This window comes from Muntiacus reevesi, chromosome 12 (assembly GCF_963930625.1).
Source record: "Muntiacus reevesi chromosome 12, mMunRee1.1, whole genome shotgun sequence".
Lineage (NCBI taxonomy): Eukaryota > Metazoa > Chordata > Mammalia > Artiodactyla > Cervidae > Muntiacus > Muntiacus reevesi.
Genome location: NC_089260.1, coordinates 48,169,727 through 48,196,573, shown reverse-complemented (window position 1 = coordinate 48,196,573; position 26,847 = coordinate 48,169,727). Strand labels below are relative to the sequence as shown.

At 43.1% G+C, this 26,847-nt stretch overlaps 1 protein-coding gene across 3 annotated transcripts in view; it reads left to right on the top strand.

The window, feature by feature from the left end:
* ADHFE1 (alcohol dehydrogenase iron containing 1) overlaps window positions 1-20,829 on the top strand; it is a 32,489-nt gene extending 11,660 nt beyond the window's left edge. Inside the window, exons 9-14 of one of the 3 annotated variants that reach the window (XM_065902886.1) lie at window positions 3,401-3,553; window positions 5,694-5,792; window positions 8,798-8,876; window positions 9,049-9,145; window positions 11,572-11,729; window positions 20,296-20,829. In XM_065902886.1, the coding sequence (XP_065758958.1) occupies window positions 3,401-3,553; window positions 5,694-5,792; window positions 8,798-8,876; window positions 9,049-9,145; window positions 11,572-11,729; window positions 20,296-20,379 (670 nt within the window). In that variant the 3' untranslated portion in view covers window positions 20,380-20,829. The remainder of the gene's footprint in view (window positions 1-3,400; window positions 3,554-5,693; window positions 5,793-8,797; window positions 8,877-9,048; window positions 9,146-11,571; window positions 11,730-20,295) is intronic. The other 2 variants (XM_065902887.1, XM_065902888.1) reach the window with 2 other exon arrangements.
* The last annotated feature ends 6,018 nt before the right edge of the window (window positions 20,830-26,847 follow it).

The window sequence follows — 26,847 nt, the reverse complement described above, 5'->3', positions numbered from 1 at the left end:
CAAGTTCTGGGCACTTTGTTCCAGTGGCATCACAGGGACCCACGGGCACTTCACTTTCAACTGGCCCCAGCTGTACCATCCACTGTGTACCAAAAATGCACATGTACATTTTTTCTCCGTTTTAACATCTCTGAAATCAGGGCATATCTGTATATCTGCAGCATGCAGTATGGTTTTCTTCCTCAGTGGTACTTTTTAAAAATGGTGCATCTTATAATGCATGGCATCTTTGAGTTGATGAAATCTGACCATTCTCTCACCACCACCCCCTCACCCCTCACAGCTCCTCCTCCTGGGTTCCTTACCCTAGTGAGCAGTAGGACATAGTATGAGCTTATCCCTTGTCTCGTGCCTATATCTAGCCATAGAGCTCACTCTCATCTGCTTGAATCTCTCCCATCTGCTCCCTGCCCTCAAGCCTCATGGTCCCACCTCAGCTCAAGCCTGGATCGAGTGCAGCAGCCTCCTCATCAGTTTTCCTACTCACATCCCATATTCCTTCAATCTGTCCTCCATACTGGCCTCAAGAAGCTTCCAGAATGCAATATGACCCCTGCACACATACACACACACACGCCCCTCTACCTTATCAGTCTCATTGCATTTCCACACCTCCTGTCTAAAGGCCAAGTTTCTTTGGCCCTGGACTGTCCCAGTGCTCAGCTCTTTATCTGCTTGGGGAAGTAATCCTTCATTTCCACTGGGGCATCCTACCCTTGATGGAGCCTTTGCAGACTGCTCCCCACCTCCTCAAGAATTCTGTGCTTTGCTTCTCCCCACTGGGGGGCTGTGCCTTGCTTTGGAGATGCCCCTCTCTGCATGATGTCTCTCTCACTGCGCTGTGAGCTTGGCGAGGACAGGACCATCTTACGGACTTCTGCATCCCTGTCCCTTAGCAAAGGGGCTGTCACATCATAGGTACTCAGTTAACACCTGCTGAGTGAACTTCACACGAGCAGGCTGCAGCAGAGTTAGGGTTCATGTCCAGGTCTATCCCAATCCATGGTCTGCTTTTCTCACTGCATTACGCTGCCCACCAAGAAACGGGAGAAAACTGCGTCCAACTCCATCCTGGTCAATGTTGTCAGTACTTTGGAGAGTTGTCCTCTAATAACTTGGAAATAAGGGAAATGAGATTACCCTCCCTAGCTGGGAACTGCATAATAAATATATTAATATAACAGACCAAAGCAGTCACGTGTAAATGAATGACCCACAGACCCAAAGACTTTGCTGTCAATCAGAGGGGAGGGGAGTGAGCTCAGAACAAAAGTCAGTGATGGCAACGGCCCTTGCAAGGACTGACCACCGGACAGCACACGTGGTCCAAGGAGAAGTCTGCCCCGAGGCCGAGTGGCCTGTACTAAAGATGAATACACCCATATATTCAACCTTAGGAGCAGTGACCCTGGTTAGGGCTCCATGGGCCTTGTGATCATAAATTAGCATCCACAGCTTTGACAACAGGGAGAATAGATGCCATCTAGAAGATTCAGATGTCTGCCCCCCTCAGAAGTTCTATTTTCTTTTTTTTTTCCTTCAAAATACATTTTATTAGTGGCATATGGAATTTAAAGTGAAGCAACTTCTTTCCAGAGAGAAAGTAAGCCCTGACAGGTTATTAAAAAATGAGCAGATATGTCATAGCAAAAATACTGTCTCCAGTGTAAAGAGGCTAATAGGAATACTCTCCGCCAAGGAAATGACTTTCTTTACCATGCTGACCACAGTGGACACCCAGTTTAGCTGGGGGAACCTAAAGGACTGGACAGTCATGGAGAGAGGTTCTATTTCTTGTTGGAAATCAGTAATCAGACTTCCAAGTTTTACACACAGTTTCCCTGGTAGTTCAGGTAGTCAAGAGTCTGCCTGCAAAAAGAAAAAAAAAAAAAGAGTCTGCCTGCAATGTGGGAGACCTGGGTTCGATCCCTGGGTGGGGAAGATCCCCTGGAGAAGGAAGTGGCAAACCACTCTAGTATTCATGTCTGGAAAATCCCATGGACAGAGAAGCCTAGCAGGCTACAGTCCATGGGGTCACAAAGAGTTGGATACAACTAAGTGACTAACACTTCTGTGAGCTCAGTTCAGTGAATCTACCCCTGAAAGACAGATCCAGTCTTGGACCCAGAATCCAGATACACAATTCAACTCTGCACCTTGACATGCTTGTTACCACCCCTCTGCCCCACATGGACACCTCCTTATTGCTTTGTGCACATTTCCTATTTAGAACCACAAACCCATAGCTTTTGTCTACCAACTAATTCTTTTTGAAGTTCTAATACTTTGTTTCAAAAGATGTCATCTGCCTCTCTCATGTAGATGAGAGTAAAGTCTCCATTCTAAGACTGAGACGTGTAACTCATGCACGTAACTCACGTTATACTGTGTTCCCATGAATTACTGATCTGCATGATTAGTTTATTCCCATCTTCTGCACCTGATTAGTTAGAATTCACAGCAGGCCAGTAGGTAAAGGAAACTCTGATACTTTGTTTTTAAAATAGTCAACCCTGAATTTAGGGCCTATAGGAAAAAGAAGTGGATGTTTTTTCAGGCCAAGCATTAATAATGGTGAATGATAAATTTTACAAAGTGCTGGTACAATATGCTAAGTAATTTACCTGTGTTAATTTTCACATCAGCACCGTGAAGAAAGACATACTAGGAGCTATCCTCATCCTTAGAATCACAAGGAGGATGGTGACTCTCCCGGTCCCAGGGCCTCCCAGTTCCAGGCCCACAGTGGGAAAGCCTGGTGCCAGAATTCACACCTGGGAGCTGACCCACTGCACTGCACTCTTATAGGAGAATAGTGTAACTATTATGACCCTCCTTGGGTGAGTAATATGGTATCTGATCAAGGCAGGGTATAAAATGGTAAATATACTTTAGAAGGAAGTCATTTTTCAGATTAGTGCTTTTCTTAACACAACTTAAATGTTTAAAAATTCAACATTATAAAGATGTATTGGTACTAGAAAGGAACCATATGTAATCTTAACACATACTGGTCAAAAACACAGTAGTGCTGTTAATGCCAACTTCACTGCATTGTTGTTCAGTCACTCGGTTGTGTCTGACTCTTTGTTACCCCATGGACTGCAGCATGCCAGGCTTCCTGTCTTTCACCGTCTCCTGGAGTTTGCTCAGACCCATGTCCATTGAGCTAATGATGCCATCCAACCATCTCCTCCTCTGTCACTGTGTTAATTTCTATAATAAGTGATGACTGTCATGGACAAGAGACAGATTAGTGAGAGGCCTTGTGATTATCAGCCCTACAAAGCATATCCACGGGGGAGTGAGAACCAAGCATTCTGAGGCAGTTTGTGACCTGAATGGAGGGAAGGAAAAAGAGGATGCTTTCAACTGGGTATTTTTGACTATTCCTTGCTAGCCACGCCCTGGAGTCCTACACTGCCCTCCCATATCACATGCGGAGCCCCTGCCCTTCGAGCCCCATCACTCGGCCAGCCTACCAGGGCAGCAACCCCATCAGCGACATCTGGGCAGTCCACGCGCTGCGGATCGTTGCCAAGTATCTGAAGAGGTACGTGGCCCAGAGGCGACAGAAGCAGGGCAGAGAAACCAGTTTCCACCTTCATGAAATGTGGCTCGCCAGATCCTGAAATGTCCTGAGCAAGCCTGCTCACCCAAAAAAGCAGTCACTGTGCATACAGAAGCACCAGAGACCAGCAACCTCTGGAGGGAGCCCCAAGGGGACAGATGAAAACCAGATCCCTCGATCTAGAAAGGCAAAGCCCAGGATGGGGACAACAGAGGAGCCTGATTTATAAAGGATGCAGCTAAAAGGTTTTTTAGGAGGCTTCCCAGGTGGCGCTAGTGGTAAAGAACTTGCCTGCCAATGCAGGAGACATAAGCGACACAGGTTTGATCCCTGCGTTAGGAAGGTCCCCTGGAGGAGGGCATGGCTCCCCACTCCAGTATTCTTGCCTAGAGAATCCCATGTACAGAGAAGCCTGGCGGGCTACAGTCCATGGTGTCACAGAGTTGGACACGACTAAAGGATCTTAGCACGTGCACATGCAGAAGGTTTGTTCATCAAAACCTCAAAACCAAAGCTGGGGGATGTCCTTTGAGATTTGGTCACCAAGGGCAGAAATGAGAACCATGAGATAGATGTTGGTCTTGCCCCGCCAGGCCTTTTCCAGAGGCACACAAGGTCGACCCATAAGCAAAGGCACATGAACCTCAATTTAAGAAATAAATGTCGGGACTTCCCTGGTGGTCCAGTGGTTAAGACTCTGCCCTGTCTCTGCAGGGGGTGCAGGTTTGATCCCTGGTCAAGGGACTAAGATTCCACATGTCATGTGGCACACCAAAAAGAAAGAAATGTGTACCGTTGTCTGTCCTGGGAGACAGAAAAGTCTGCCTGAAAAGATTCCCACAAGATTTTGAAAGATTTATGCATGAAACAGGCTCATGAGAGAGCAAAGATACACTAGGAGATGAAAAATGATCCCTAAGATATTGAGACTTATGTAAAGTCAAACTCATCTTTGTATATACAACGGAGGAAAAGAATAGGGCAGGTTTGGTCTAGATGTGACTACAGGTCCTCCTCTGGCTGGAGGGGTGGGGTCTAGGACCACATTTTGCAACAGAGCTGGGGGAGGATCACGAACTATCTTGGACTCGCAGGGGCCTCAGGGAGCATCTGTCTGCGTAGCAGCGGATACAGATTATGGTCGGCCAGCGTGTGTGGCAGGGACACAGGCTCGGCAGAGCAGCCGTGGGAGGTGAAGGGGCAAAATGGACAGAGGAGAGGCCACAACCCCACCATCCACTACTTCTTCTTGCTGTTCGGGAATAAGGAACTGACCCTGGGTTTTGGAAAGAGACAGTTGCCTGACTATTCCAGATAAAAGAAGGAAAAAGGCTGTGGCATTTTTATTTTAGAGCAGGAACCCTTATTCCAGGCAGAATCACAGAAAAGCAAGTGGAAAGTGGTTCCTTTGGCTGTCCCAGGCATTCCCTCCTGGGGCAGGGCTTCCAAGTCCTGGAGCAGGAAGGCTCAACTACATCTGAAAGCGGCCTTTGAGAATTGGCCTTTCCTGTATGGCACTGGGGAGGGATGGAGTGAGCAAAGCCTCGGCCTACAATAACATGCCACTTCCACAATAAAAAGTATAAAAATAACATGCAGTTTGCAGATACCAAAAGAGGTCTCCAGTGCATCCAATTTGCGTGGTGCCACAGAAAGCATGATGTCTGGGCAGCTCGTCTGGCCTGTAGGTACCCCCAGGCGACAGGGACTCACTTCATCTAACCAGCCTGGACCCATGCATCCTGAGCATGTGTTTAGGTCCACTCGCAACCACAGTCAAGGTCATTGACAAGTGAAGAAGAAGAATGAGTCTCGGGGCACTTTTCTAGAGCAGCTTTTGCAGTTTAAGGGTCAGTGCTTTGCTCCCCTGGTAATTTTATCACAGGAGCAGCCTCACGGCATAATATATGCCTTTGCTGCAACCACTGATAAGAAAATACATTTCCCTTCAGTTTTCATCTAGAAGACAAGGTGTCATTTGAATAACTTGCCTAATTTTTCTTCCTATCGAGTAGTGTTTCTTTTTTTTTTCTCCCCCAGATCCTTCCCTAAGGCAGCTCTTTATTTCAATAGGAAATGCCAATGTTGACATATTATTGTTATGTGTTTATATCACCCACAGGGCCGTCAGAAACCCTGATGATCTTGAAGCAAGGTCTCATATGCACTTGGCAAGTGCTTTTGCTGGCATTGGCTTTGGAAATGCTGGCGTTCATCTATGGTGAGCAAATCTGAGATTTTATTTCTTCACCTAAGCTATTGCCCTTAAATTTTATTTTAGTGTCTGTCATTTAGGATGTGTTGTAAGATTTTAACGTGCTACAAAAAAAAGAAATTTAACTTAGGGTCCCATAATATTTTCTTAGTTCAAATGCAGTTTATTGGGTCATAGATTTTTTTTCTTTGTGGTAACAGCCTTATTGACATATTATTCATACCCTATAAAATTTGCCCATTAAAAATTTATAATTCAGTGGGTTTTAGTATATTCACAAGCTGTGCTACCATTACAATAATCAATTTAGAACAATTTATCACCTTTGAAAGAAATCCCATATATCTTAACTGTCACCCACCAATCCTCCTATACCCCCAGTCTTAAACAACTACTAATCTACTTTGTCTCTATAGATTTGCCTTTTCCAGACATTTCACAGAATGGAAACAAATGATATGTGGTCTTTTGTGTCTGGCTTCTTAAATTTAGCATCATGTTTCCATGGTTCATTCCATACACGTTATTAGTACTTCTTTCCTTTTTCTTGCCAAGTAATTTCCATTGCAAGGATATACCTAACATTTTATTTACTCATCAGATGATGGACATTTGTGTTGTTTCCACTTTTTTGGCTATTATGAATAGTGCTGTTATGAATAATCATGTATAAGTTTTCCTGTGAACCAAAGTTTTCACATCTCTGGAGTGAAACTGCTTGGTCACATGGTAACTCTATGTTTAAATTCTGAGATATTGCCAGGCTGTTTTCCAAAGAGGCTGTACTATTTTGCATTCCCACCAACAGTGGATGGGGATTCTGATTTCTCCACATCCTTGGGACCTGTCATGGATTTTTCAAACACCAAACACAGGATTTTCTTCTCCTGATCTCTCTCAAAAAGGAAGGGATTAGAATATTTGTTGATAGCCCAGAATTAATCTGTTTGATCGGAAATGCATTGGTATGTTGCCTTAAAATAAAAAACCAGTGAACATGGAAAATTAAGAATTGGCCCTTGCTCTGTATGGGAGGGGAGTTTGGAAGAGAATGAATACATGTATATATATTGCTGCATCCCTTCGATGTTCACATGAAACTATCACAACATTGTTCACTGGCAATATCCCAATACAAAATAAAAGGTTTTTTTTAAAGAATTGACCTTTGCTAGTGGAAGTGCAATGAAATGGTCACCCTCAAACTCTGCTGTGAGGAGCACAGATAGGCACCAACTTTCTAAGAAGCAAATGAATAAAATCTACCCAGAGCTTGGAAAATGCCTCTACCCTTTGCCCCATGAATTCTACTTTTAGGAATGTAACTGAAAGAAATACTCATGATATGATCAAAGACTTTCCTTATGAGGATATTCATCTAAAAAGTTATTTATAATTGAAAATTTTAAGAATAACCTAAATTCCCAACAGTTTGGGGATGGTTACTAAATTTAAGTATTCAAAGAATAAACCATCAAAAATAATGTTTTAAAAGAGTAAAAATTATATGGGAAAGTATTTTTCAAGAATATTAGTAACCATGTGCATGCATGCTAAGTCGCTTCAGTCATGTTCGACTCTTTGTGACCCTATGGACTATAGCCTGCCAGGCTCCTCTGTCCATGGGGATTCTCCAGGCAAGAATACTGGAGTGGGTTGCCATGCCCTCCTCCAGGGGATCTTCTCAACCCAGAGATCGAACCTGTGTCTCTTACATCTCCTACACTGGCAGGCAGGTTCTTTACCTCCAGCACCACCTGGGAAGCCCTAAGTCAACAGCAGTGTTTAAAATTGAATGCACAATACAATCATAAACTAAAGATGTGTAAGAAGACTAGAAGGGAATATTCTTTAATGGTTATCTTGAAGAAATAGGATTATGGATCATTTTTATTTTTTACAACAAATATATATAATGGTTAAAAGAAATCAAATATTGGATACTGTTAGAAAGGTACTTTGAAAGCTACACTATATGAAAGCTTCCTTTCATATAGTGGAAGAACACCAAGCTATAATTTTCTGAACACTATGGAGCCTGAAAACAGTAAAACACGTTCCTATCCAACAACTCAGAGAGCTTATACCTTCTGATCTGCTTTATGAGTGATGACAGGCATGGGGCACCTTTTTTTTTTTTTTTTTTTTTTGGATAACCACACAATTCACCACAACACTTCATCTTTCTATGAAATATAAATTTTTTACTGACTAATAACAAAGTCATCCAATAAAACCCACATTAACAGACACTTTTGCTATTGTAAAGCATTTCATTTTCAAAATATTAATTGTAAATATATTAACTTCTCACAGTGTGTATCTTCTGAGTCATCTTATAAACTATTATATTGACCTATTTGTTCACTAAGAATTTGAGAGAGTATAGAGTTTTCCCATTAAAACAAACAGAAAAAATCCCCACAAATGAAAACCATGGTGCCTTTTCTTGATAGCCTTTCAGACTGAAATAATTATGTATGACTCAGTTCCCATTAGTACGTAGCTTTTAAAAGAACGTATTAATCACTGGCAAGACGGATCACTGGTGGAACAAGTTTGCACGTCTAGCACAGTACATCTTGGTTCATAAAAGTCCCACCAACATCTTCAGTTTGTGAAGGAGCACGTTGCCAAGGCTGTGCCGAGCAAGATAGAAAATGCATACCCTGAAGATTGTTTAAAAAACTTCAAAGTGAATTCTTGATTTCTTCAAGATCATAAGGTTAACTAATGTGCTCGAGGAGCAACTTCTGCGTCAATACTTTTTAATGGCATGTAGTTTTATCAGCATTTGATTTTGAACATTTCAGTGGTTTTGTCAATGAATATACCAAATATCAATTGCATAATAATATATCCTCATAGGAATCAAAGTAAACAAAATGTCTAACCTTGTGGGTTAATAATACTGTCAAGAGACTGTGAGGGGCTCTCCCATAAGAGTATCTTTGTATTGTTAACTTGAATTTCTGTTAGATGTCAATATAAGGACTTTATTTTTTTTCTAGCCATGGAATGTCTTACCCAATTTCGGGCTTAGTGAAGACGTATAAAGCAAAGGATTACAATGTGGATCATCCCCTGGTGGTAAAATCATAATAAATGCCTTAATTTAATCTTAGATTCCTGTCAATTGCCATCAGTGTTTTCTGTCAATTCTTGATTGTTTGGAATACAGGATAAAGTAATTTAATATCTAGAGTATTCAGGTTGAAGACCAGGCTTGCCCCAGCAGTCACCATGTCTCCTTTCTCCCCAGCCTCATGGCCTTTCTGTGGTGCTCACCTCCCCCGCAGTGTTCACGTTTACATCACAGATGTTTCCTGAGCGGCACTTGGAAGTGGCAGAGATATTGGGTATGAATCATTCATCATAACTCTGTGACCCACATCTGTGTAGCATTTCCTAAGATTGCTTCTGAAGATAAGCCATAAAGACTAATACCAAAAATACTGCTTTGAGATAATCTAATAATACAATGTCAGTGACCTTCCCAGATTCCTATCTAGCACTAAAATCCTGCAATTTTGTGTTTCTAAGAATCTATTAGCAATGAAATGGAACCAGGTATTGCTTACTCTAAGTTTATAGTAATAATATTTCCCCTGTTTTCATCTCCAAGGGAAGTTAAATTCTGTATACTATTCATGTTACTAATGATTCTTGTTTTAATAGGAAATAAAGTGAGTCTAAATCAGGAAGTAACAGTAAATTCCCAATTATAGAGAACCTAAGCAACTAGAAACTTTATAGAAAGTTCCCCAAAGAAGAATCTGTTTGCTGTTCTGTTGGTAAATCACGTCTCTGATAAGATACCCACAGTACCTTTCGAATCTTACAAGAAATACGTTTATGGTCACTTTCTGTGCTGTGCTTAGTCGCTTAGTCATGTCTGACTCTTTGTGACCCTCTGGACTGTAGCCCACCAGGTTCCTCTGTCCATGGGATTTCCCAGGTAAGAATACTGGAGTGGGTTGCCATTTCCTCCTCCGGGGGATCTTCCCAACCCAGAGATCAAACCATCTTCTCTTGTATTGGCAGGTGGATTCTTTATCACTGAGCCACCTGGGAAATTAGCCATTATATATTTTGATTCCCTGTAATCAAAATCAATAATGTATCTTAGATCATTTTAACTTTATACCCGTCTGTTCTCTCTCCTACCTTCTCTTTTTTTCTAAAACACTTCTTAGGAAAACCTGGAGGTTTGGATGATGTGTTTTATGGCAGCAACCTTGAGGACATAAAAACCTCATAAACCCCGTATCGTGTCACCCTCCACTTAATCCACATCTGAGCTGCCGCTATGTAATACAGACTAGTCTTGTCAGGCAAGCTTTACTTTCTGTCCAGCTGCTCTCCCAACTAGCTCTGTATCTTGTTCTATTTATACCTTTTCCTGGATTTCTTAAACAGTTCTCTCTGTCAGAGAACAGAGAGGCTAAACCTAATTTAATAATATACTTCTATATGGAGGCAAACCATACATACTAGTTTCTTTTTGACCAATACAGAGAAAGTGGACTTGGACTATAGCATGGGGCATTCTGGATAATAAATAATGCTGCAATCTGTTCACAGATTGCTTCACTACCTGGCAGTGAATGTCTAGCTAGAATAGATGGGGGACAAGGGTGCTAAGGGTTTGGGATTGGTTCTCTTCATCTGAGAACTGTCACTGCCACCCTGCCTGAGGGCAGAACCCCCTGGCCCTTCCAGACTGAAATCTCTGTGATTTTGTGCATTAATTAGTAATCATGTCCAAATTGTTGTTCAGTCACTTAGTCGTATCCAACTCTTTGGGACCCCATGAACTGCAGCATGCCAGATTTCCCTGTCGTTCACCACCTCCCAGATTTTGCTCAGACTCATGACCATTGAGTCAATGGTACCATCCAACCATCTCCTGCCCTTGCAAATCTCCAACCCTTGGCAGCCTTCTTCTTTATTCACTGATATGATTAAAGTTCACTGCTCAGTCATGCCTGACCCTTGGTGACCCCGTGGACTGTTGCCCACCTGCCTCCTCTGTCCATGGGATTTCCCAGGCAAGAACACTGGAGTGGGTTGCCATTTCCTACATAGTAAATACTGCTTTCTAAAAGACTCCTTGTTCTTAAATTTGCTCGAAAGGTTCTGTAAAGGATATTTAAAGGAACCTGCCCTTTGGCAGCAGAGACCCCCAAAATTCTCTAGCTATAGACAGGAGATATATTCCTTCTCTGGCCATACTGAATCCATTTGTCATCTCATTTTCTCCTTTTTGGCAGAGTTTTCTGAACTTCTGTCTTGTCTCACAAGACCCAGGGCTTGCTTCTTTTCTTCAGCTGTGACTGTGAGAAGGGACAGTGAAAGCATAGACCTCTAGATGTCAGCAGATTCCAAGTCCTGAAAGTTACATAAACTGTTTTCTCCCACAGACAGATTTTCTCAATCCTCCTCAGCCAAACGCCAGCCTTCTTTCTTGGTCTCCTTCCTGTGCCTCTTTTCTTGGCTCTGTTCCTCTTCTTCCCACCACACGGCGGGCCAGCTGCCCGTTGGAAATGTGAGAGCCAAGTGAGCCCCCACCCCGCACCCCGGCTCCTCTCTGGAGGGGCTCCCAGGCCGGCCCATCTTTGGCGGGGCTGACCGCTGGGCCGGCCTCCGCGGGGAGGCACAGCGGCGCCCTTGTCCTCGGGGTGAGGGAGCCGGCAGCAGGTCATGCATTCAGCTAGCCTGTGCCTGAATCACACCCAGGGCCGGCTTCCGCCTCCCGCTACAGTCAGCGCTCTGTGTCTTCCAGGCGCTGACACCCGCACTGCCAGGAGGCCAGATGCTGGGCCTGTCTTGGCAGACACGCTGCGGAAATTCTTATTCGATCTGGATGTGGATGACGGCCTGGCTGCCATTGGCTACTCCAAGGCCGACATCCCCGCGCTGGTGAAAGGAACGCTGCCCCAGGTAAGAGAAGCAGCCATCCTCACTCCAGTCTGAGAAGCACCAGGCTTCAGGAGAGATGGGGTCCATCTGGGGCATCTTAGAGGAGGAGATGGAAACCCAGCTCTACCCACACCAGGCAACAGCTCTCCGTTTCCCCATTGAAAGGGGTCAAGGCTCCCTCACCCTTGTCTTCTTCCATTAAACTGAGACTTGTGTGAAGCTTTGATGATGTAACGAAGGGATCCTTTATAAAAATTTAAGACAAAAAAAACACAGAATTTCCCTTTTCTCTATTTCTGCCCTTTCAAGAGTCCCCTATGCAACTATGTGAAGTTAAAAGGGCCACTTTGCCAGTATGAAGAGTTACAAATTCTACTACCTTGTGAAGAACAGACATGGCCTTTAAATGAAGATGATTATGAAATCACTTTTTAACTTATTTTAGATCTTGTAGATGCTATACATATACATATGTATACATATCTGTGTCACTTTGGGTCTTATTTTTATGTTCCTGAAGAATTTAAACCAAGCAGCTGTCCTTTATGTGGTAGAACCATAACAGATGTAAAGTTTCCCCTCTCAAGGCTCTTATGAAGAGAGTTTATCCCCCTTTGGATGTTCCCATTTAAGATCAGATAGCCAGGTGGTATGGCACCAGAACCTAATAGCCCAAGACCCTATTTGTTGTAATTCACCATAAAATAGAGAGCTCAGAGCCATGAGATGCCACCATGCTTACCAGGTCCAGAGCACTAAGTCCTCCTATCCAAGATGGGGAAGGCAAGCATCACTTAAACACTGTAAGGATACACAGAAAAGATAAAAGCTCTAATTCAAAAAGATAAATGCACCCCAGTGTTCATAGCAGCACTATGCACGATAGCAAGACACGGAGAAAACCCGAGTGCCCACCAACAGATGTACTGGTTTAAGAAGATGTGGTACATATATGCAAGGGACTATTACTCAGTTGTAAAAGAATGCAATATTGTCATTTGCAGCAACATGGATGGACCTAGAGAATATCATACCAAGTGAAGTAAGTCAGACAGAGAAAGACAAATATATGATATCATTTATATATGGAATCTTCAAAAAAATACAAATGAATCTAAATACAAATAGAAATAGACTCACAGACATAGAAAACAAAGTTATCGTTACCAAAGGGGAAAGGGAAAGAGAGAGGGATAAATTAGACGTATGGGGTTAACAGATACAAACTACTATATATAAAATAGATAAGCAATAAGGATTTATTGTATGGAATGGGAAACTATATTCATTATCTTATAATAATCTACAATGGAAAATTATCTGTGTGTATATATGTGCATGCATGCTAAGTTGCTTCAGTCGTGTCTGACTCTCGGTGACCTTATGGACTGCAGCCCACCAGGCTCCTCTGTCCATGGAATTCTCCAGGCAAGAATACTGGAGTGGGTTGCCATGCTCTCTTCCAGGGGATCTTTCCAACCCAGGGATTAAATCCATGTCTCCTGCATTGGCAGGCAGATTCTTTACCTCTGAGCCACCTGGGAAGCCCCATATGTGTACATATATATATTCAGTTATATATATATGTGTGTGTGTGCATACATACTTTGCTATACACCTGAGACTAACACAGTATTATAAATCAAATATACTCCTATTTAAAAAAACACTGTGAGGATAAGGCAGTTCTCCCCAAAGTCATGACATTCCTGTATCTATCTCTGACGTTGTTGTTTAGTCACTAAGTCATGTCCGACTCCTGCGACCCCATGGACTGTATAGCCTTCCAGGCTCCTCTGTCCATAGGATGTGTCCAGGCAAGAATACTGGAGTGGGTTGTCATTTCCTTCTCAATCCCTGACATTGGAACAGAGTGAACAGCTAGACTCTCCACTCACACAGCATCCTGCTGACCACAATGCCAATGCTTTTCCCTCAGCCCATTTCAGTTAAGCAAAGGCCTCAGACTGGCTTCTTCTCCACTTAGCAAGTACTGGGAATGTCAAAGACCTCCCATAATATCATAATATCATATTTGTATGGATTGGTTTCACAGACTTACCTGTCCATAGGAGCCAGGTAAATAATAGCAATGAACAAAATAATTCTTGTTCACTAGGGAATGGTGGGGACTTTGCTGAACTGGAAAGCACACCGTCCATCTCATTGGGTGAGCAGCTTTTCAGCTACAATTTATTACCACCAAACATAAATTTAGGTCCCAGTGATGGTAGAAATTGCAATTTTTAAGAGAAGTCAGCAGTTGGAATGTTTGTGTTGAATTCCCTGATTTCCCAGCATACAAACAAAACATGGCCCATGGGCACCAGTTTTCCTGATTTAGGGTCAGGCCCAGAGTAGGGTCAGTTGCATCCAAAAATGTAAATGAATGAGAAAAAGAGGAATCTCTAAGAGACCCTAATTCTAACCCATTGTCCCAGCCTGTAAGTCCAAGGGACTAAATTAAAAAAAAAAAATCATAATTATTTTGTCCAAACCTACTAAAGTTCCATGAAGTTACGACCCTGTTTTGTTCATTCATCTTCTACAGCACCTGACATGAGCTCATAAACATCTTAAAGGGGCAGCCCTCTCCTCCTAAACCTTTTGTCCATATGAGCTTAATGACTGAATGGTGGACACTTTTTGAGCAATGTCCTTAGACTTAATAGGACTCAGCCAATGACAAAGATCCATGGAAGCCCATTCAGTGACATCAGAGATCAAGTGGTCACTATGATTTTGATGACTGGCTCTTATAGTTCTTATAGCATGGTCACAACAACAGTATCCACTCTTCAGGGGGTCCTCTGAAAAGCTGTGTTTATTTATCCCAGGAAAGTCCTCAGGAATATGTGTTGTTCATTAGCCTCCAAGAATAGCATCCATCGTTTTCAGATGAAACTGGATGATGTGCTATGCTTTGCTTAGTCACTCAGTCATGTCCGACTCTTTAACCCCATGGACTGTATCCTGCCAGGCTCCTCTGTCCATGGGGATTCTCCAAGCAAGAATACTGAAGTGGGTACCCCATCCCTTCTCCAGGGGATCTCCCCTACCCAGGAATAGAACCAGGATCTCCTACACTGCAGGCGGATTCTTTACCGTCTGAGCTACCAGGGAAGCCTGAAACTGGGTGATAGTCTCAGCCATTCAATTGCTAGTGATAGTGCCTCTTCTAGCCATCAGCACACACCAGCAGGTGTGGACAGTTTTAATTCTACTCTATCCAGGCTTCTATTTGCAAAAGCTGTTCCAAATGGCAACAGGTCCGGACTAACACTCAAGACCATCCACTAAAATAGCAAGTTAATTCGGTATCATTCTGAATGCCTCAGTGCACATGCCATACCAGGAAATGACAGATAGCAGACTAATTTCTTAGTTTCACAAAGGATGCGAGATAAATTGAATCTTTTGAATACAAGTCATGTCTGTAAAGTAGGAAGCCAGGATTTCCTTCAGCTGTGTTCATAAAGCAGCCCCCCCACCCCCACCCCGCCCAACCGGATGCTGCCTTTTTTCCCTTTGATCATGTTTTCATGATTAGGAGAAACAGTTCATTTGAATTCACTGGCACTAGTTCAATTTTGAAGTCAACATGAGAGATTTATATGTGTATATAAGGGGAAGGGGGAATAGTCATAGGACTTTAAAAGGAATCTTAGGAATAAGCTTGTCTATTTTGCAGTTGAATTACTATTGGATTTTTGTTTAGTTTTTGGATTTTGCAGGGGAGGTTTGCAGTGAACATTTTGCAGGAATGCTATGGCAGTTTCAGAATGGTACACAGGCAACAGACTCATCTTCACTTGTTAGTATTTGCAGGACTTAAGGTGGTGAGAGGGATACACTGCTTGCTGCAGAGAACATCACCAGAAAGGATGTTTTGTGTAGTCGACATTTGATAAAGCTTCTTTTATGTTCAGCAAAGGGGGATCGGTTTTTGCTGGAAGGAACAACCAGGCCAGTCATTCCTGACCAATACCACAGCCCCTACTGGTGGCAGCACACAGGAGCCCGGAGGACAGAGGTGTCCAATCGCCATAGCCTGGCTGCTTGGGGACAGGCAAGAATACATGAATCTTCCGGGCTGGATTTCTGAAACCTCTGGAAAGAAACATTTACATCTCAAATCAAAACATCTCATTACTGAGAAGAGCCGTGGACCAAAGTGAGCACTTCCACTCCCTGGCAGACAGGCCTGTTGAAATGTTGCTTTATGAATGAGCTAAAAGCGGTAGTCTGAATTTATTTCAGTGTCTGCGTTACTCAGCCGTCCTTCGGTCTTGTGTGTCTATAAATAGCATTATGCGGAGCACATCTGATTCCTCAGATATTAGCTTTTACAGGGCACGGGTGACCTGTGCAAGGAAATATCACAGACCTTACCCCCGTGGAACCAGTTGTTTGTTGTTGTTGTTTAGCAGTGAAGTCATATCTGTTTTGTGACCCCTTGGACTGTAGCCCGCCAGGCTTCTCTGTCCATGGGATTTCTCAGGTAAGAATAGTGGAGTGGGCTGCCATTTCCTTCTCCAGAGGTTCTTCCCAACCTGGGGATCGAACCTGTGTCTCTTATGTCTCCTGCATTGGCAGGCAGGCTCTTTACCACTGAGCCACCAGGGAAGCCTGGAACCAGTTGTTGGGAGTCAGAAATATGAAAAAGAAGCTGAGCTCAGCTTGGCCTGAGCTGAGAGTCCTAAACTATGTCACCGAAGATGAACAGGGTTCTTTTAAGGGCCCTTGAAGCTTCCCCTGTGGCTCAGCCTGCAATGCAGGAGATTCGGGTTTGTCCCTGGGTCAAGAAGATTCCCTGGAGGAGGACATAGCAACCCACTCCAGTATTCTTACCTGTAGAATTCCATGGATGGAGGAGCCTAGCAGGCTACAGTTCTTACGCTTGCAAAGAGTTGGACAGGACTAAAGCAACTGAGCCCTCACGCACAAGGGCCCTTGAGCTCATCAGATAAGACTCTCTGCTGTTATGAACAGAATGTGGCCATCTTCAGCCACAGTAAATACCCAACTTCAGTCCCAGACCCGCCATAAACAACCATGTACATAAGTCACCGTGAACAAGTCTCTGCCTTGCTGTGGATTTTCAAAATTCTTTAGCATCTGTACAACATTTGTTGGGATAAGAGCTTTACCTTGGCTTCACCCATGCTCTTCACCAATGTCCCTCAGCCTTCTTCTATCTGTCCATCCATTCCTTTTTTTCAATTGTGGTAAAACATACCTGACATAAAATTTACTATTTTAATCATTTTTAAGTGTACAACTCAATGCCATTACTTAATACCACGTAAGTGGTATGCAATCATGAGCACTATCCATTTCCAGAACTTTTATTTTATTTTTTCATTTTCAGAACTGTTTTTTGGCTGTGTTGGATTGTCCTTGCTACATGCAGGTTTTCTCCAGTTTCAGCAAACAGGGGTTACTCTCCAACTGCAGTGCACGGATTTCTCACTGCAGTGGCTTCTCTTGTTGTGGAGCACCAGCTCTAGGGTGCACTGGCTTCAGCAGTTGTAGCACATGGACTCAGTCATTGCATGCTCGTGGGCATGCCCCAAGGCATGTGGGATCTTCCCAGATCAGGGATCAAACCAGTGTCCGCTGCACTGCAAGGCAGAGTCTTAACCACTGGACCAACAGGGAAACCCCCAGAATTTTTAAACCAACCCAGGTAGCAGTTCTTCTCTATCGCTGAATGGTAAACAGTAACTCCCCACACTCAGAGGAAGAGTCCCAGCCTGGGGCAGCCTCTATTCTTTCTGTCACTCTGAATTTGCCTATTCTAGGTACTTCATGTAAGTGGAATCATACAATATTTGTCCTCTTGTGTCTGCATAATGTCTTCACTTAGCATAATGCCTTCAATGTGTCAGAATGCCATTCCTTCTTATGGCTGAGTAACGTCTCGTCATGTGGACAGGCCACATTTTGTTTATCTGTTCTACTGCAGTTGGGCATTTGGGCTGTTTTCACTGCTTGGCTACTGTGAATAGTGCAACTATGGACATCAGTGTACAAGTATCTGTTTCAGTCCTGGCTTTCAGTTCACTGGAGTGTATATCCAAGGAATAGACTTGTTGGATCTCAGGGTAATACTGTGTTTAACTTTTTGACAAACTGCCATAGTGGCTGCACCATTTACATTCTGCACGAGCGTTCCAGTTTCTCCGCAGCTTCACCATTATTTTCCATTTTTTGGCTAGCCATCCTAATAGGTATGAATGTTAACTCACGGTTTTCACTTATATTTTCCTAATGACATTGAGCATCATTTCATGTGCTTGTTAGCTATATATCTTCTTTGAAGAAACATCTATTCAAGTCCTTTGTCTACTTTTGAATTGAGTTGTTTGGAGTTTTTAGCTATTTAGTTGTAGCAATTATGTATCTATTTTGGAAACTAACCCCTTACCAGATAGGTATGATTTGAAAATATTTTCTCCCATTCTGTAAAGTTGTCTTTTCACTCTTGATATAGTGTCCCTTAAGGCATAAAAGTTTTAAATTTTGATGTAATCCAGTTTATCTCTTTTTTCTTTTGTTGCCTGTTTGCTGATGTCATGTCCAAGAAATCACTGCCAAACCCAAAGTCATTAACATTTTCCCATTTTCTTCTAAGAGTTTTAAGGTGTTAGCTCTTACATTTAGGTCTTTACATTTAGATGCATTTAAAGTTAATTTTTTTTTAATGAGTCCTTCCTGCTTTTCATTCTTACTTTTACCTGACAAATACTTATTGGCATCTTAATATATATCATGAATTGTATGGGACACAGCTAAGAAAATAAAGTCCCTTTCATCCCTCACAAATCTTACATTCTAGTGAGGAAGACAGACAATGTACATCTGATCAAATCTATAAATAAGATACGAATGAAATCACTTCACATAATGATGAGCAGTCAAGGAATCCTAGGTGATGAGATAATGATTTCACATGGGACAGTGTGGCGGGAACTCCAGCAGAAGTGATCAGAGAAGGCCTCTGTAGGCGGAGGCAGCCAGGTGAAGAGTTGAGAGAAGCATTTCAGGCAGAGGGGAAAGACCCTGAGATAGGGTGAAGATAGCATTTTCATGGGACTGAAAAGGGATGGTGGGTCCACGTGAGTTGAGTGAGTGTGAGAAGAATCAGAGCTAGGGTGAGAAGCAGGGCCAGGTCTGGCTGGGGTTAGGGGATATGGTTTTGTTCTTCTAATTGCATTGGAGGGCGTTAAGCAAGGAAATGGTGTGATCAAACTTGTAATGCGGGACTATCACTCTGACTGCCATGGGGGAGAATGACCTGAAGAGGATGAAAGTGGAGCAAAAGTGGAAGCAGCTCTTAGAGGACTTTCAAGTAAGACAGGAGCATGCAGTGAGGAAGACAGGCTGTGATGGATGGAGAGTTGAGAAGTGGTCTGATTGGGGATTTATTTGGCAGGTAAATCTGACAGACATGCTGATGGACTGAACTTGCAGAGAACAGAAAGAGCAATCAAAGTTGACACCTAGGGACTTCACTGGTGGCCCATTGGCTAAGACTTCATGTTCCCAATGCAAGGGGCCTGGGTTCGATCTTTGGTCAGCGAACTAGATCCCACATGTTGCAACTAAATATCCTTCATGCTGGAGCAGTCAAATTTTTTTTTTTTTTTTTAAAGAGATGACTCCTAGGTTTTTGCCTAAGGAAAAGTGAAAGGTGAAGTCAGGTCCTGTCTTGTACATGTGAACCTTGAGATGCCAGTGTCCCCTCCCACCATCTTTATTCATCCAGTAACTGTTGAGTACCTCTTTGCTGTGTGGGGTACTGGCCGCAGCGCTGCCCCATGGACCTTCCCCCTGCTACCAGATGTGCCCCCACACCAGTGCTCATCACAGAAAACAGACCCAGAGGCCCACAGAAACCCAACCAAACACTGGCATGTTTCTTAATTTCATTTAGGCCTGGAAATCTGGGGGCTAAGGAGCCACTGATGGGAGTGACCATAGCAGTAGGAGGTGCTGGTGTCTTTGCTGACTCGACTCAGTGATCACTGGAGGAATTAAGGGAATCATGGAATTTGTTTAGGGAGTTAGAGATAAAAATCTTAGTTAATATTTTTCTTTTTAAGTCACTTGTTGCCCGCAGCCTGAAAGTTAATGTCCTGGTGAAAGTCCTTCCTAATATACCTTAAGTTCAAGTTGCAAAGTCTTTGAAGTCAAGGATGACCCTGTTCTATTTTCCTTGGCAGCACATGCAGGGCTTGGGGCCATGCCCTCCACACAGGGAGAGCCTGGCAGGGGTGCCTGATCCACATAGCTTGGTCACTGTAGGTGGTGTTTTTCCCCAAGCTGGTGAGCTTCTGTACATTTGGGTAGAAAGCCCTCAGGCAACAGTAATGACTTTTGAAAGCTTTGTGGGAAAGAGGTATCACTTGATAAATTCTGAGTTGGGAGTCAGCGAGTACGAAGCCAACAAGAAATATGACTTTTAAAACTATGACTACTATCAAGTCACTGTTTCTCATCACTGAGTTAATTTACATACTGAGTAGCTTTTACAAACTGTCTTTGCAAAGCCCTGGGTAACTATTTTTGCTTACTGTTTCAGGAAAGAGTCACCAAGCTTGCACCACGCCCTCAGTCAGAAGAGGATCTATCTGGTCTGTTTGAAGCATCAATGAAACTGTATTAATTTTCATTTTCACTGAAAGAACTACCCTTGGCCATCATAGTTCTGATAATAGAAGTTGACCTAGCAAGAATTTTGTCTTTTCACCTCCACATATAACTCCCTCGTTACCAGCTTGAATGTGATATAAACTTATCCTGTAGAAGATTCCCTGATGCTCCAAGTCCAGCTACTTCCATAGGACAGGCTGGACAAATGCCCACCATGCTGGACCCTCAGACAGACTTCAGGGATCCATGTTCCTACCGCAAACCCTGCAGACTGCCCCTGCTCCATGGATCAAAAGGGCAAATACTCAGTATCTACCAGAAATGTTAATGCATGTACTCTTTGCCCAGTAATCAACCCCACATCTAGAAATTTATTCTATAAAATTCTAGCACAAGTGTGTAAAGAAATATGGCAAAAGTGCTTCTGGCAGCACATTTTCTAATAATAAAAAATTTGAAATAACTTAAGCATTCATTAATGGTATATAAATAAATAAGTCACGTGTGCTCAGTTGTTCCGTCGTGTCCAACTCTTTGCGACCCCATAGACTGTAGCCCACCCCTCTGTCCGTGGGGTTTCCTAGGCAAGAATACTGGAGCTGGTTGCCATTTCCTCCTCCAAGAAGTCTTACCAGCCCCAGGGATCAAACCTGAATCTCTTTGCATCTCCTGCATTGGCAGGCAGGTTCTTTGCCACTAGCACCACCTGGGAAGCTCTAGGTTTGAGTGTACTTGCAGATTTATCTGTATTTTAAACTGGATTAAAGTTTTAATCAAATAAAGTACATAATTACATCTGATTTAAAAAAAGACAGATGAGAAGGGCATTACTGTGCCATTCAACCTGCCTGGGGCAGGTTTATCTCTTTAAATATCTTTGTTTACTTGGGATTTTAAAAATAACATTTAAATATTGTTTATTGGGCAGACAGTCTTCTCTAATTACACACATAAAACATGTTCAGTACCAAAACCCGGTAATACAAAGAAACACAGAAGAAAATATTTGTTCACAATGCTCCATCCAGAAGATAATCACCACTAAAAAATAACAAAATTTTAAAATATATGTTCTCCCCATAATTTTGTGCACATATATAGTTACAGATAATTATATGTATACATTTTTTTTTAACTTAGAATCACTGAGGTGTAGTTTTAGTTCCTATAGAATGAGCGTTCAAATTCTTTATGCCAAGTGCCCCAAAGGCAAGCACAAGACAGTTGCAATAGAATTTCAGCTCTACCTTGCAGACTATATCTAGCTAAAATTCCCTCCAGCCTTTTAGGGGAATCATGGATTCTGAGAGCAGAAGTTTTGTGAATAAGGTAGAGAACAGTGAAACTTTCTGTCAATCTGAGATCTTTTGCTGCTGCTGCTGTTGCTGCTAAGTCGCTTCAGTCGTGTCTGACTCTGTGCGATCCCATAGGATGGCAGCCCACCAGGTTCCCTCATCCCTGGGATTCTCCAGGCAAAAATACTGGAGTGGGTTGCCATTTCCTTCTCCAATGCATGAAAGTGAAAAGTGAAAGTGAAGTCGTTCAGTCTTGTCTGACTCTTCGCCACCCCATGGACTGCAACCTACCAGGCTCTTCCGTCCAAGGGATCCAGGCAAGAGTACTGGAGTGAGATCCTTTAGGAAACTTTAATAAACAAATAAATGTTTAATAAATATTTCAAAATACATTTGTCAGGGAGGAAGGTGGGAGGGTGGTTCAAAAGGGAGGGGACAAAGGTGGGCTGATTCATGTTGATATTTGGCAGAAACCAACACAATTCTGTAAAGCAATTATCCTGCAATTTAAAAAATAAATTTAAAATTAAAAAAAGAAAACAAACTACATTTGGCATAGCAAAAATATATATGGCCCCCACCAAGAAAGTCCAGGTAAATTTGGTACCTCTTGTAATGTATTTTGTAAGATGATTTGGTGTCATTAGAACCCGTATAAGACCAGGGCTCCAGTGCCCTGGATTCCATTTCCAGCCCCTTGCTCTGTCTGAGTCTTCAACCAAGTCCTCTGCAAGCTTGAAAATACCCTGACTGGATTTCAGGTACTACCCTGTCCTTAATGTGAGATGTTGAGTTTAGGAACTTTAAAATCATTTGAGATATGAAAATGCATTCGTTATCTCTCTGAAATGTTCCATGCCATTTCTATCAGTAAACAGATGTCTCACTGTGACTCACCAGGAGGGGTGCTTGGTATTCATGCTGAGATGACTCTTAGAGGAAGGATTTAAAGGTCAAGTATGAAGAAACAGATTTAGGAAGTGTTTTTAATCATAATACCCATCATTTCAGTCCTCACAATTTGAGAATACAGAAGAGATGTATTTCTGGACTTAAGAGTATGAGGCAAGAGATCATGTCAATTTCTGTAAACCAAACATTTTTGTGTATCTGAAACAACAATTACAAAAATTTTTTCGAGTTGAATCCTACTTATCTATTGATTTCCTTAAATGATCAAACTGTTCTTGGGGGTCACAGCTCCATTTACATGGATTAATCTAGTTGTTAAGGAAAGGAAAATTAAAGGAATCGTATTCTAGAGTTTATATAATATTACTTTCATAAAATTATCACATATGGTGGCATTTTCACTTAAACTACATCATCCCTAATTTATTTCTTGATATAAAATCACCAATTTGTTTCACGCAGGTCCCGTTTCTTTGATTTTTGCCACAAGCCACAATAAATAGCTGGTGTGTTGCATTTCTGTCCCTTTCCCATGCGCAGAGGAGGGCTGTGCTGGGATTGTCCTTGTGCGTGTGTCTGTGGACACAGCTGGGGGGTGTTTTCCAGTAGTCAATGAGGTAAGTCTGCTCTTGTAAAACAGAGACAAGTACAGTATCAAAATAGAGAGCAAAAACTGCTTTTCTGGCCTTTTAACCCTGAGAAAGATTAATGGTTGTTTAGATTAGAAACTGTACTCTAATGAGGGACTGTGGCCTCTGGGGAGTGGGTATGAGAAAGTGGGTTGTTCACCTCCAGGTCAGCATTGCACAGGCTGCAGGGTCTCTGCTGACCAGCAACCCCTCGCGGAGACAGCTGCCCAGGCTCCTCCATTGAACGCTGGGTCCTCTGGGAGTTGGTGAGGGGGCCAGGCCACAGCCTGCTCCATCACCATCACAATGGCCTGCGGGAGGTGGTCTCCGGGGGACAAACCACACTTTGAATGGGCAGAAATTGGTTCTTAAAGCCCTAGGTTGAATTACCGGCAGCTGGGGGTGGGAGGGTCTAGTTTCTCATGCTATTATTCTTTCCAGCCACCCCAACAACTCTCAGGATCAATGCATACCACCCCCCCCCCAAATTGCTCTAACTGTAATTTTGTCCCATGTGAAATCCCTCATGAAACTATGTGAGTGACAACCAACTTTAAAGTAACTCCATCTCATTCTTTCTGGCTTTAAAATTGACTTTTTTCTTTGAGTACTTTTAATTGGTTTTCTAACTTATAAAATTGGAAACTGATTAAAATAATCATGAGCAGAAAGAAAAAAAAAAACTACCATCATATCATTACCCAAACACAGCTGTGATCATTGGCTATATTTTCTTTCCATCTTTTTAATTTGATGGTATCGTTTCTAGCTCTTTTCCCTTAAGCCATGACATTTTAAGTATTTTCTGTGTTGCCATATAATCTTCAGGATCATTATTTTAGAAAGTATGTAATAGTTTATTGAATAGGAATTTAATCATTTATTCATATTACAGGGCACCAAAAGTGCTGCCAAATTTTTACTCTTACCACTGCTATCACAATGAATAAATGAGAAGGTACATGTGGCTTGTCTTATATTCTAAACGAACTTCTTAGATTAATGAATCCTCAAGTGGAATTTTTACGTTAAAGTATGGCCATTTTGAACTTCCCTGGTGGCTCAGTGGGAAAGAACCTGCCTGCCAATGCAGGACATGCAGACGATGCAGTTTCCATCCCTGGGTCAGGAAGATCCCCTGGAGGAGGAAGTGTCAACCCACTCCAGTATTCTTGCATGGGAAACCCATGGACAGAGGAGCCTGATGGGTTACAGTCCATGAGATCGAAAAGAGTTGGACATGACTGAGCAACTAAAGAAACTTCACTTTACAGGGTCGTTACAAACGTCTGCAGGAAGTGCCTGACCTACAGTCTATGCTCAGCACTTTGTGAGTTCTCTTCCCTTCCCAAACACCCCTACATGATGTCAGCTGAGTACCAAGGGCCTCTAAACTTCCCCCAGGACAAGAATGACCTGAGGCGCTAGTTTAGAAAGATAGAGATCACCAGGCCTTTTCTCCATCCCCCAGAAATTCAGATCTTGTCAGCCTGGGTTCAAACTCAGGGATCTGTTGTTGGGTAAGTTTCGTTTAGGAAAATAAGGCTGCTCCTGGACCTGTTTGGCAGCTTCTCTGCATAGGTGGTGAGAAAAACAAAGCAGCGGTCTCAACCTTCAGTGTGCACAGAAACTTCTGGAGAGTTTGGGAAAACATGGGTTTCTGGGTCCCGGCCCCAGGGTTTCTAATTCAATAGGTGCATTTTGAACTAATTCCCAGGTGATGCTGCTAGTCTGAGACCACAAGTTAAGAACCACTGAACCCATGGATTGCAATTTTCTCATATTTCAAATTCAGGAGATTCCAGCTGGAATTAGTCGTACCCAGCACAGAGCAGGACCATGAGTCCATGATGAGGGTCAGGACAGGACCAGGACACTGACCACAGGCCATCCTCTCCCACAGAGTGGGAGACCCCAGCCCCAGGCACCATCCTGCCTCTGCCCCACTGTGCCGGCCTCACCATGAAGCCCCTGCCTCCCTCCTCGTTTCCACCTGCTTTTCAGGCTGAAGCCTTTTCAGGGTGTTGGAGAGGTTCTTCCATCAAAGCCCAGACAGAAAGGAGACACTCACTAGTGACTGCAGCATCGAGGAAGACCATGGTATTGGCCTCAATCAGGATGTGACTATTAAAAACTGCAGTAAGTACCAGGGCAATGAGTTTCATTTCGGTAAAATCGGTATAAAGAATAAAAGATCTCCCAGCTATGGGGTTAACAGACTACTAAGATCACTCTGTCTTATCTCTGTTTATAAAAAAGAAAAATTCTCCTCTTTACTTGTATGCTAAGTCACTTCAGTTGTGTCCGACTCTTTGCTACCTCATAGACTATAGCCCACCAGGCTCCTCTGTCCATGGGATTCTCCAGGCAAGAATACTGGAGTGGGTTGCCATGCCCTCCTCCAGGGGATCTTCCTGACCCAGGGATTGAACCTGCATCTCTTACATCTCCTCCTGCACTGGCAAGCAAGTTCTTTACCACTAGAGACACCTGGGAAGCCCTCTCCTCCTTACATTCCTGTTTAAAAAGTTATGTTGGGAGAAGTTTCCATTTTAACTAGAAAGTGCATACAGAAAGAGTAAAGACATACAGAGTTGTAATTATTGGTAAAAAAAAAAATATCAATGGATAAGAATTAGATTAAGATGAACTGTGCCTCAAGGGACAAAGAGAACAGCCACTCACGTCCAGTTAGAAAAAGACGCCCAGGCGTGCTGTGCTCACCCCAAGTCACCACAGACTGCTCTTCCCTGGCTCGTCCTCCTGACCTGGAGCTTGAACCACCTCCTGCCCAAGAGCAAGGGTTTCTGATGCTTTCCTCGGAAATGAGCAGACACTGGAAGGGCTAGTCCTCTGTCATGCTACTGAACCACCGAAGTCTACGGATTTAAGAATTTTGACTTGAAAATTAAAACCAAGTAGAAAGAAAATGATATTCTCTAAGTTTGTATGGGAGGGGGTCACAGAGGAAGCAGTCCTCAAATTTTCCCTGAATGCCTGCTAAGCGCCCCCACCAGTCCCCACAATGTGATGAGAGCTACTACATAAGATACCCCGCCTCCCCTCTCAAGGGGCCAGAAAATCACCTGAGAGCAGACACATCGTGAGTGGGTGAGCACTCTTAGCCTCTCCCCATCCTGGCCCCTACAAGAAATCTTGGCTTTGCTGGCTTGGCCTCCAGCCTTCTTAGGGGGAAATGGGATACCCAGTGTGATGGGCAGAACCGGGTTTCCCCAGACACATGTGCTGAAGCCCCAACCTTCAGTACCTCACGTGTGACTGCATTTGGAGACAGGGCATGTAAAGAGGCATGAGGTTAATCAAATAGGTGGACCCTAATCTAATCTGTCTGGTGTCCCTAGAAGAAGAGGAAATTTGAACACGAAAGAAACACCAGAGATGCACACACAGGAAGGACCATGAAAGGATGTAATAAGGCCATGCAAGAAGGCGCCACCTACAGGCCAAGGAGAGACATGTCAGGACAAATCAAACCTGTCAATGACGTGATCTTGGACTTCCAGCCTCCAGAGCTCTAAAAAAATAAATTCCTGTTGTTTAAGTTTCCCCCCACCCCCAATCTGTGGTGTTTTCATTATGGTAACCAACAATAAAGGTTTGTTGGCCAACCTAAATGTCCATCGA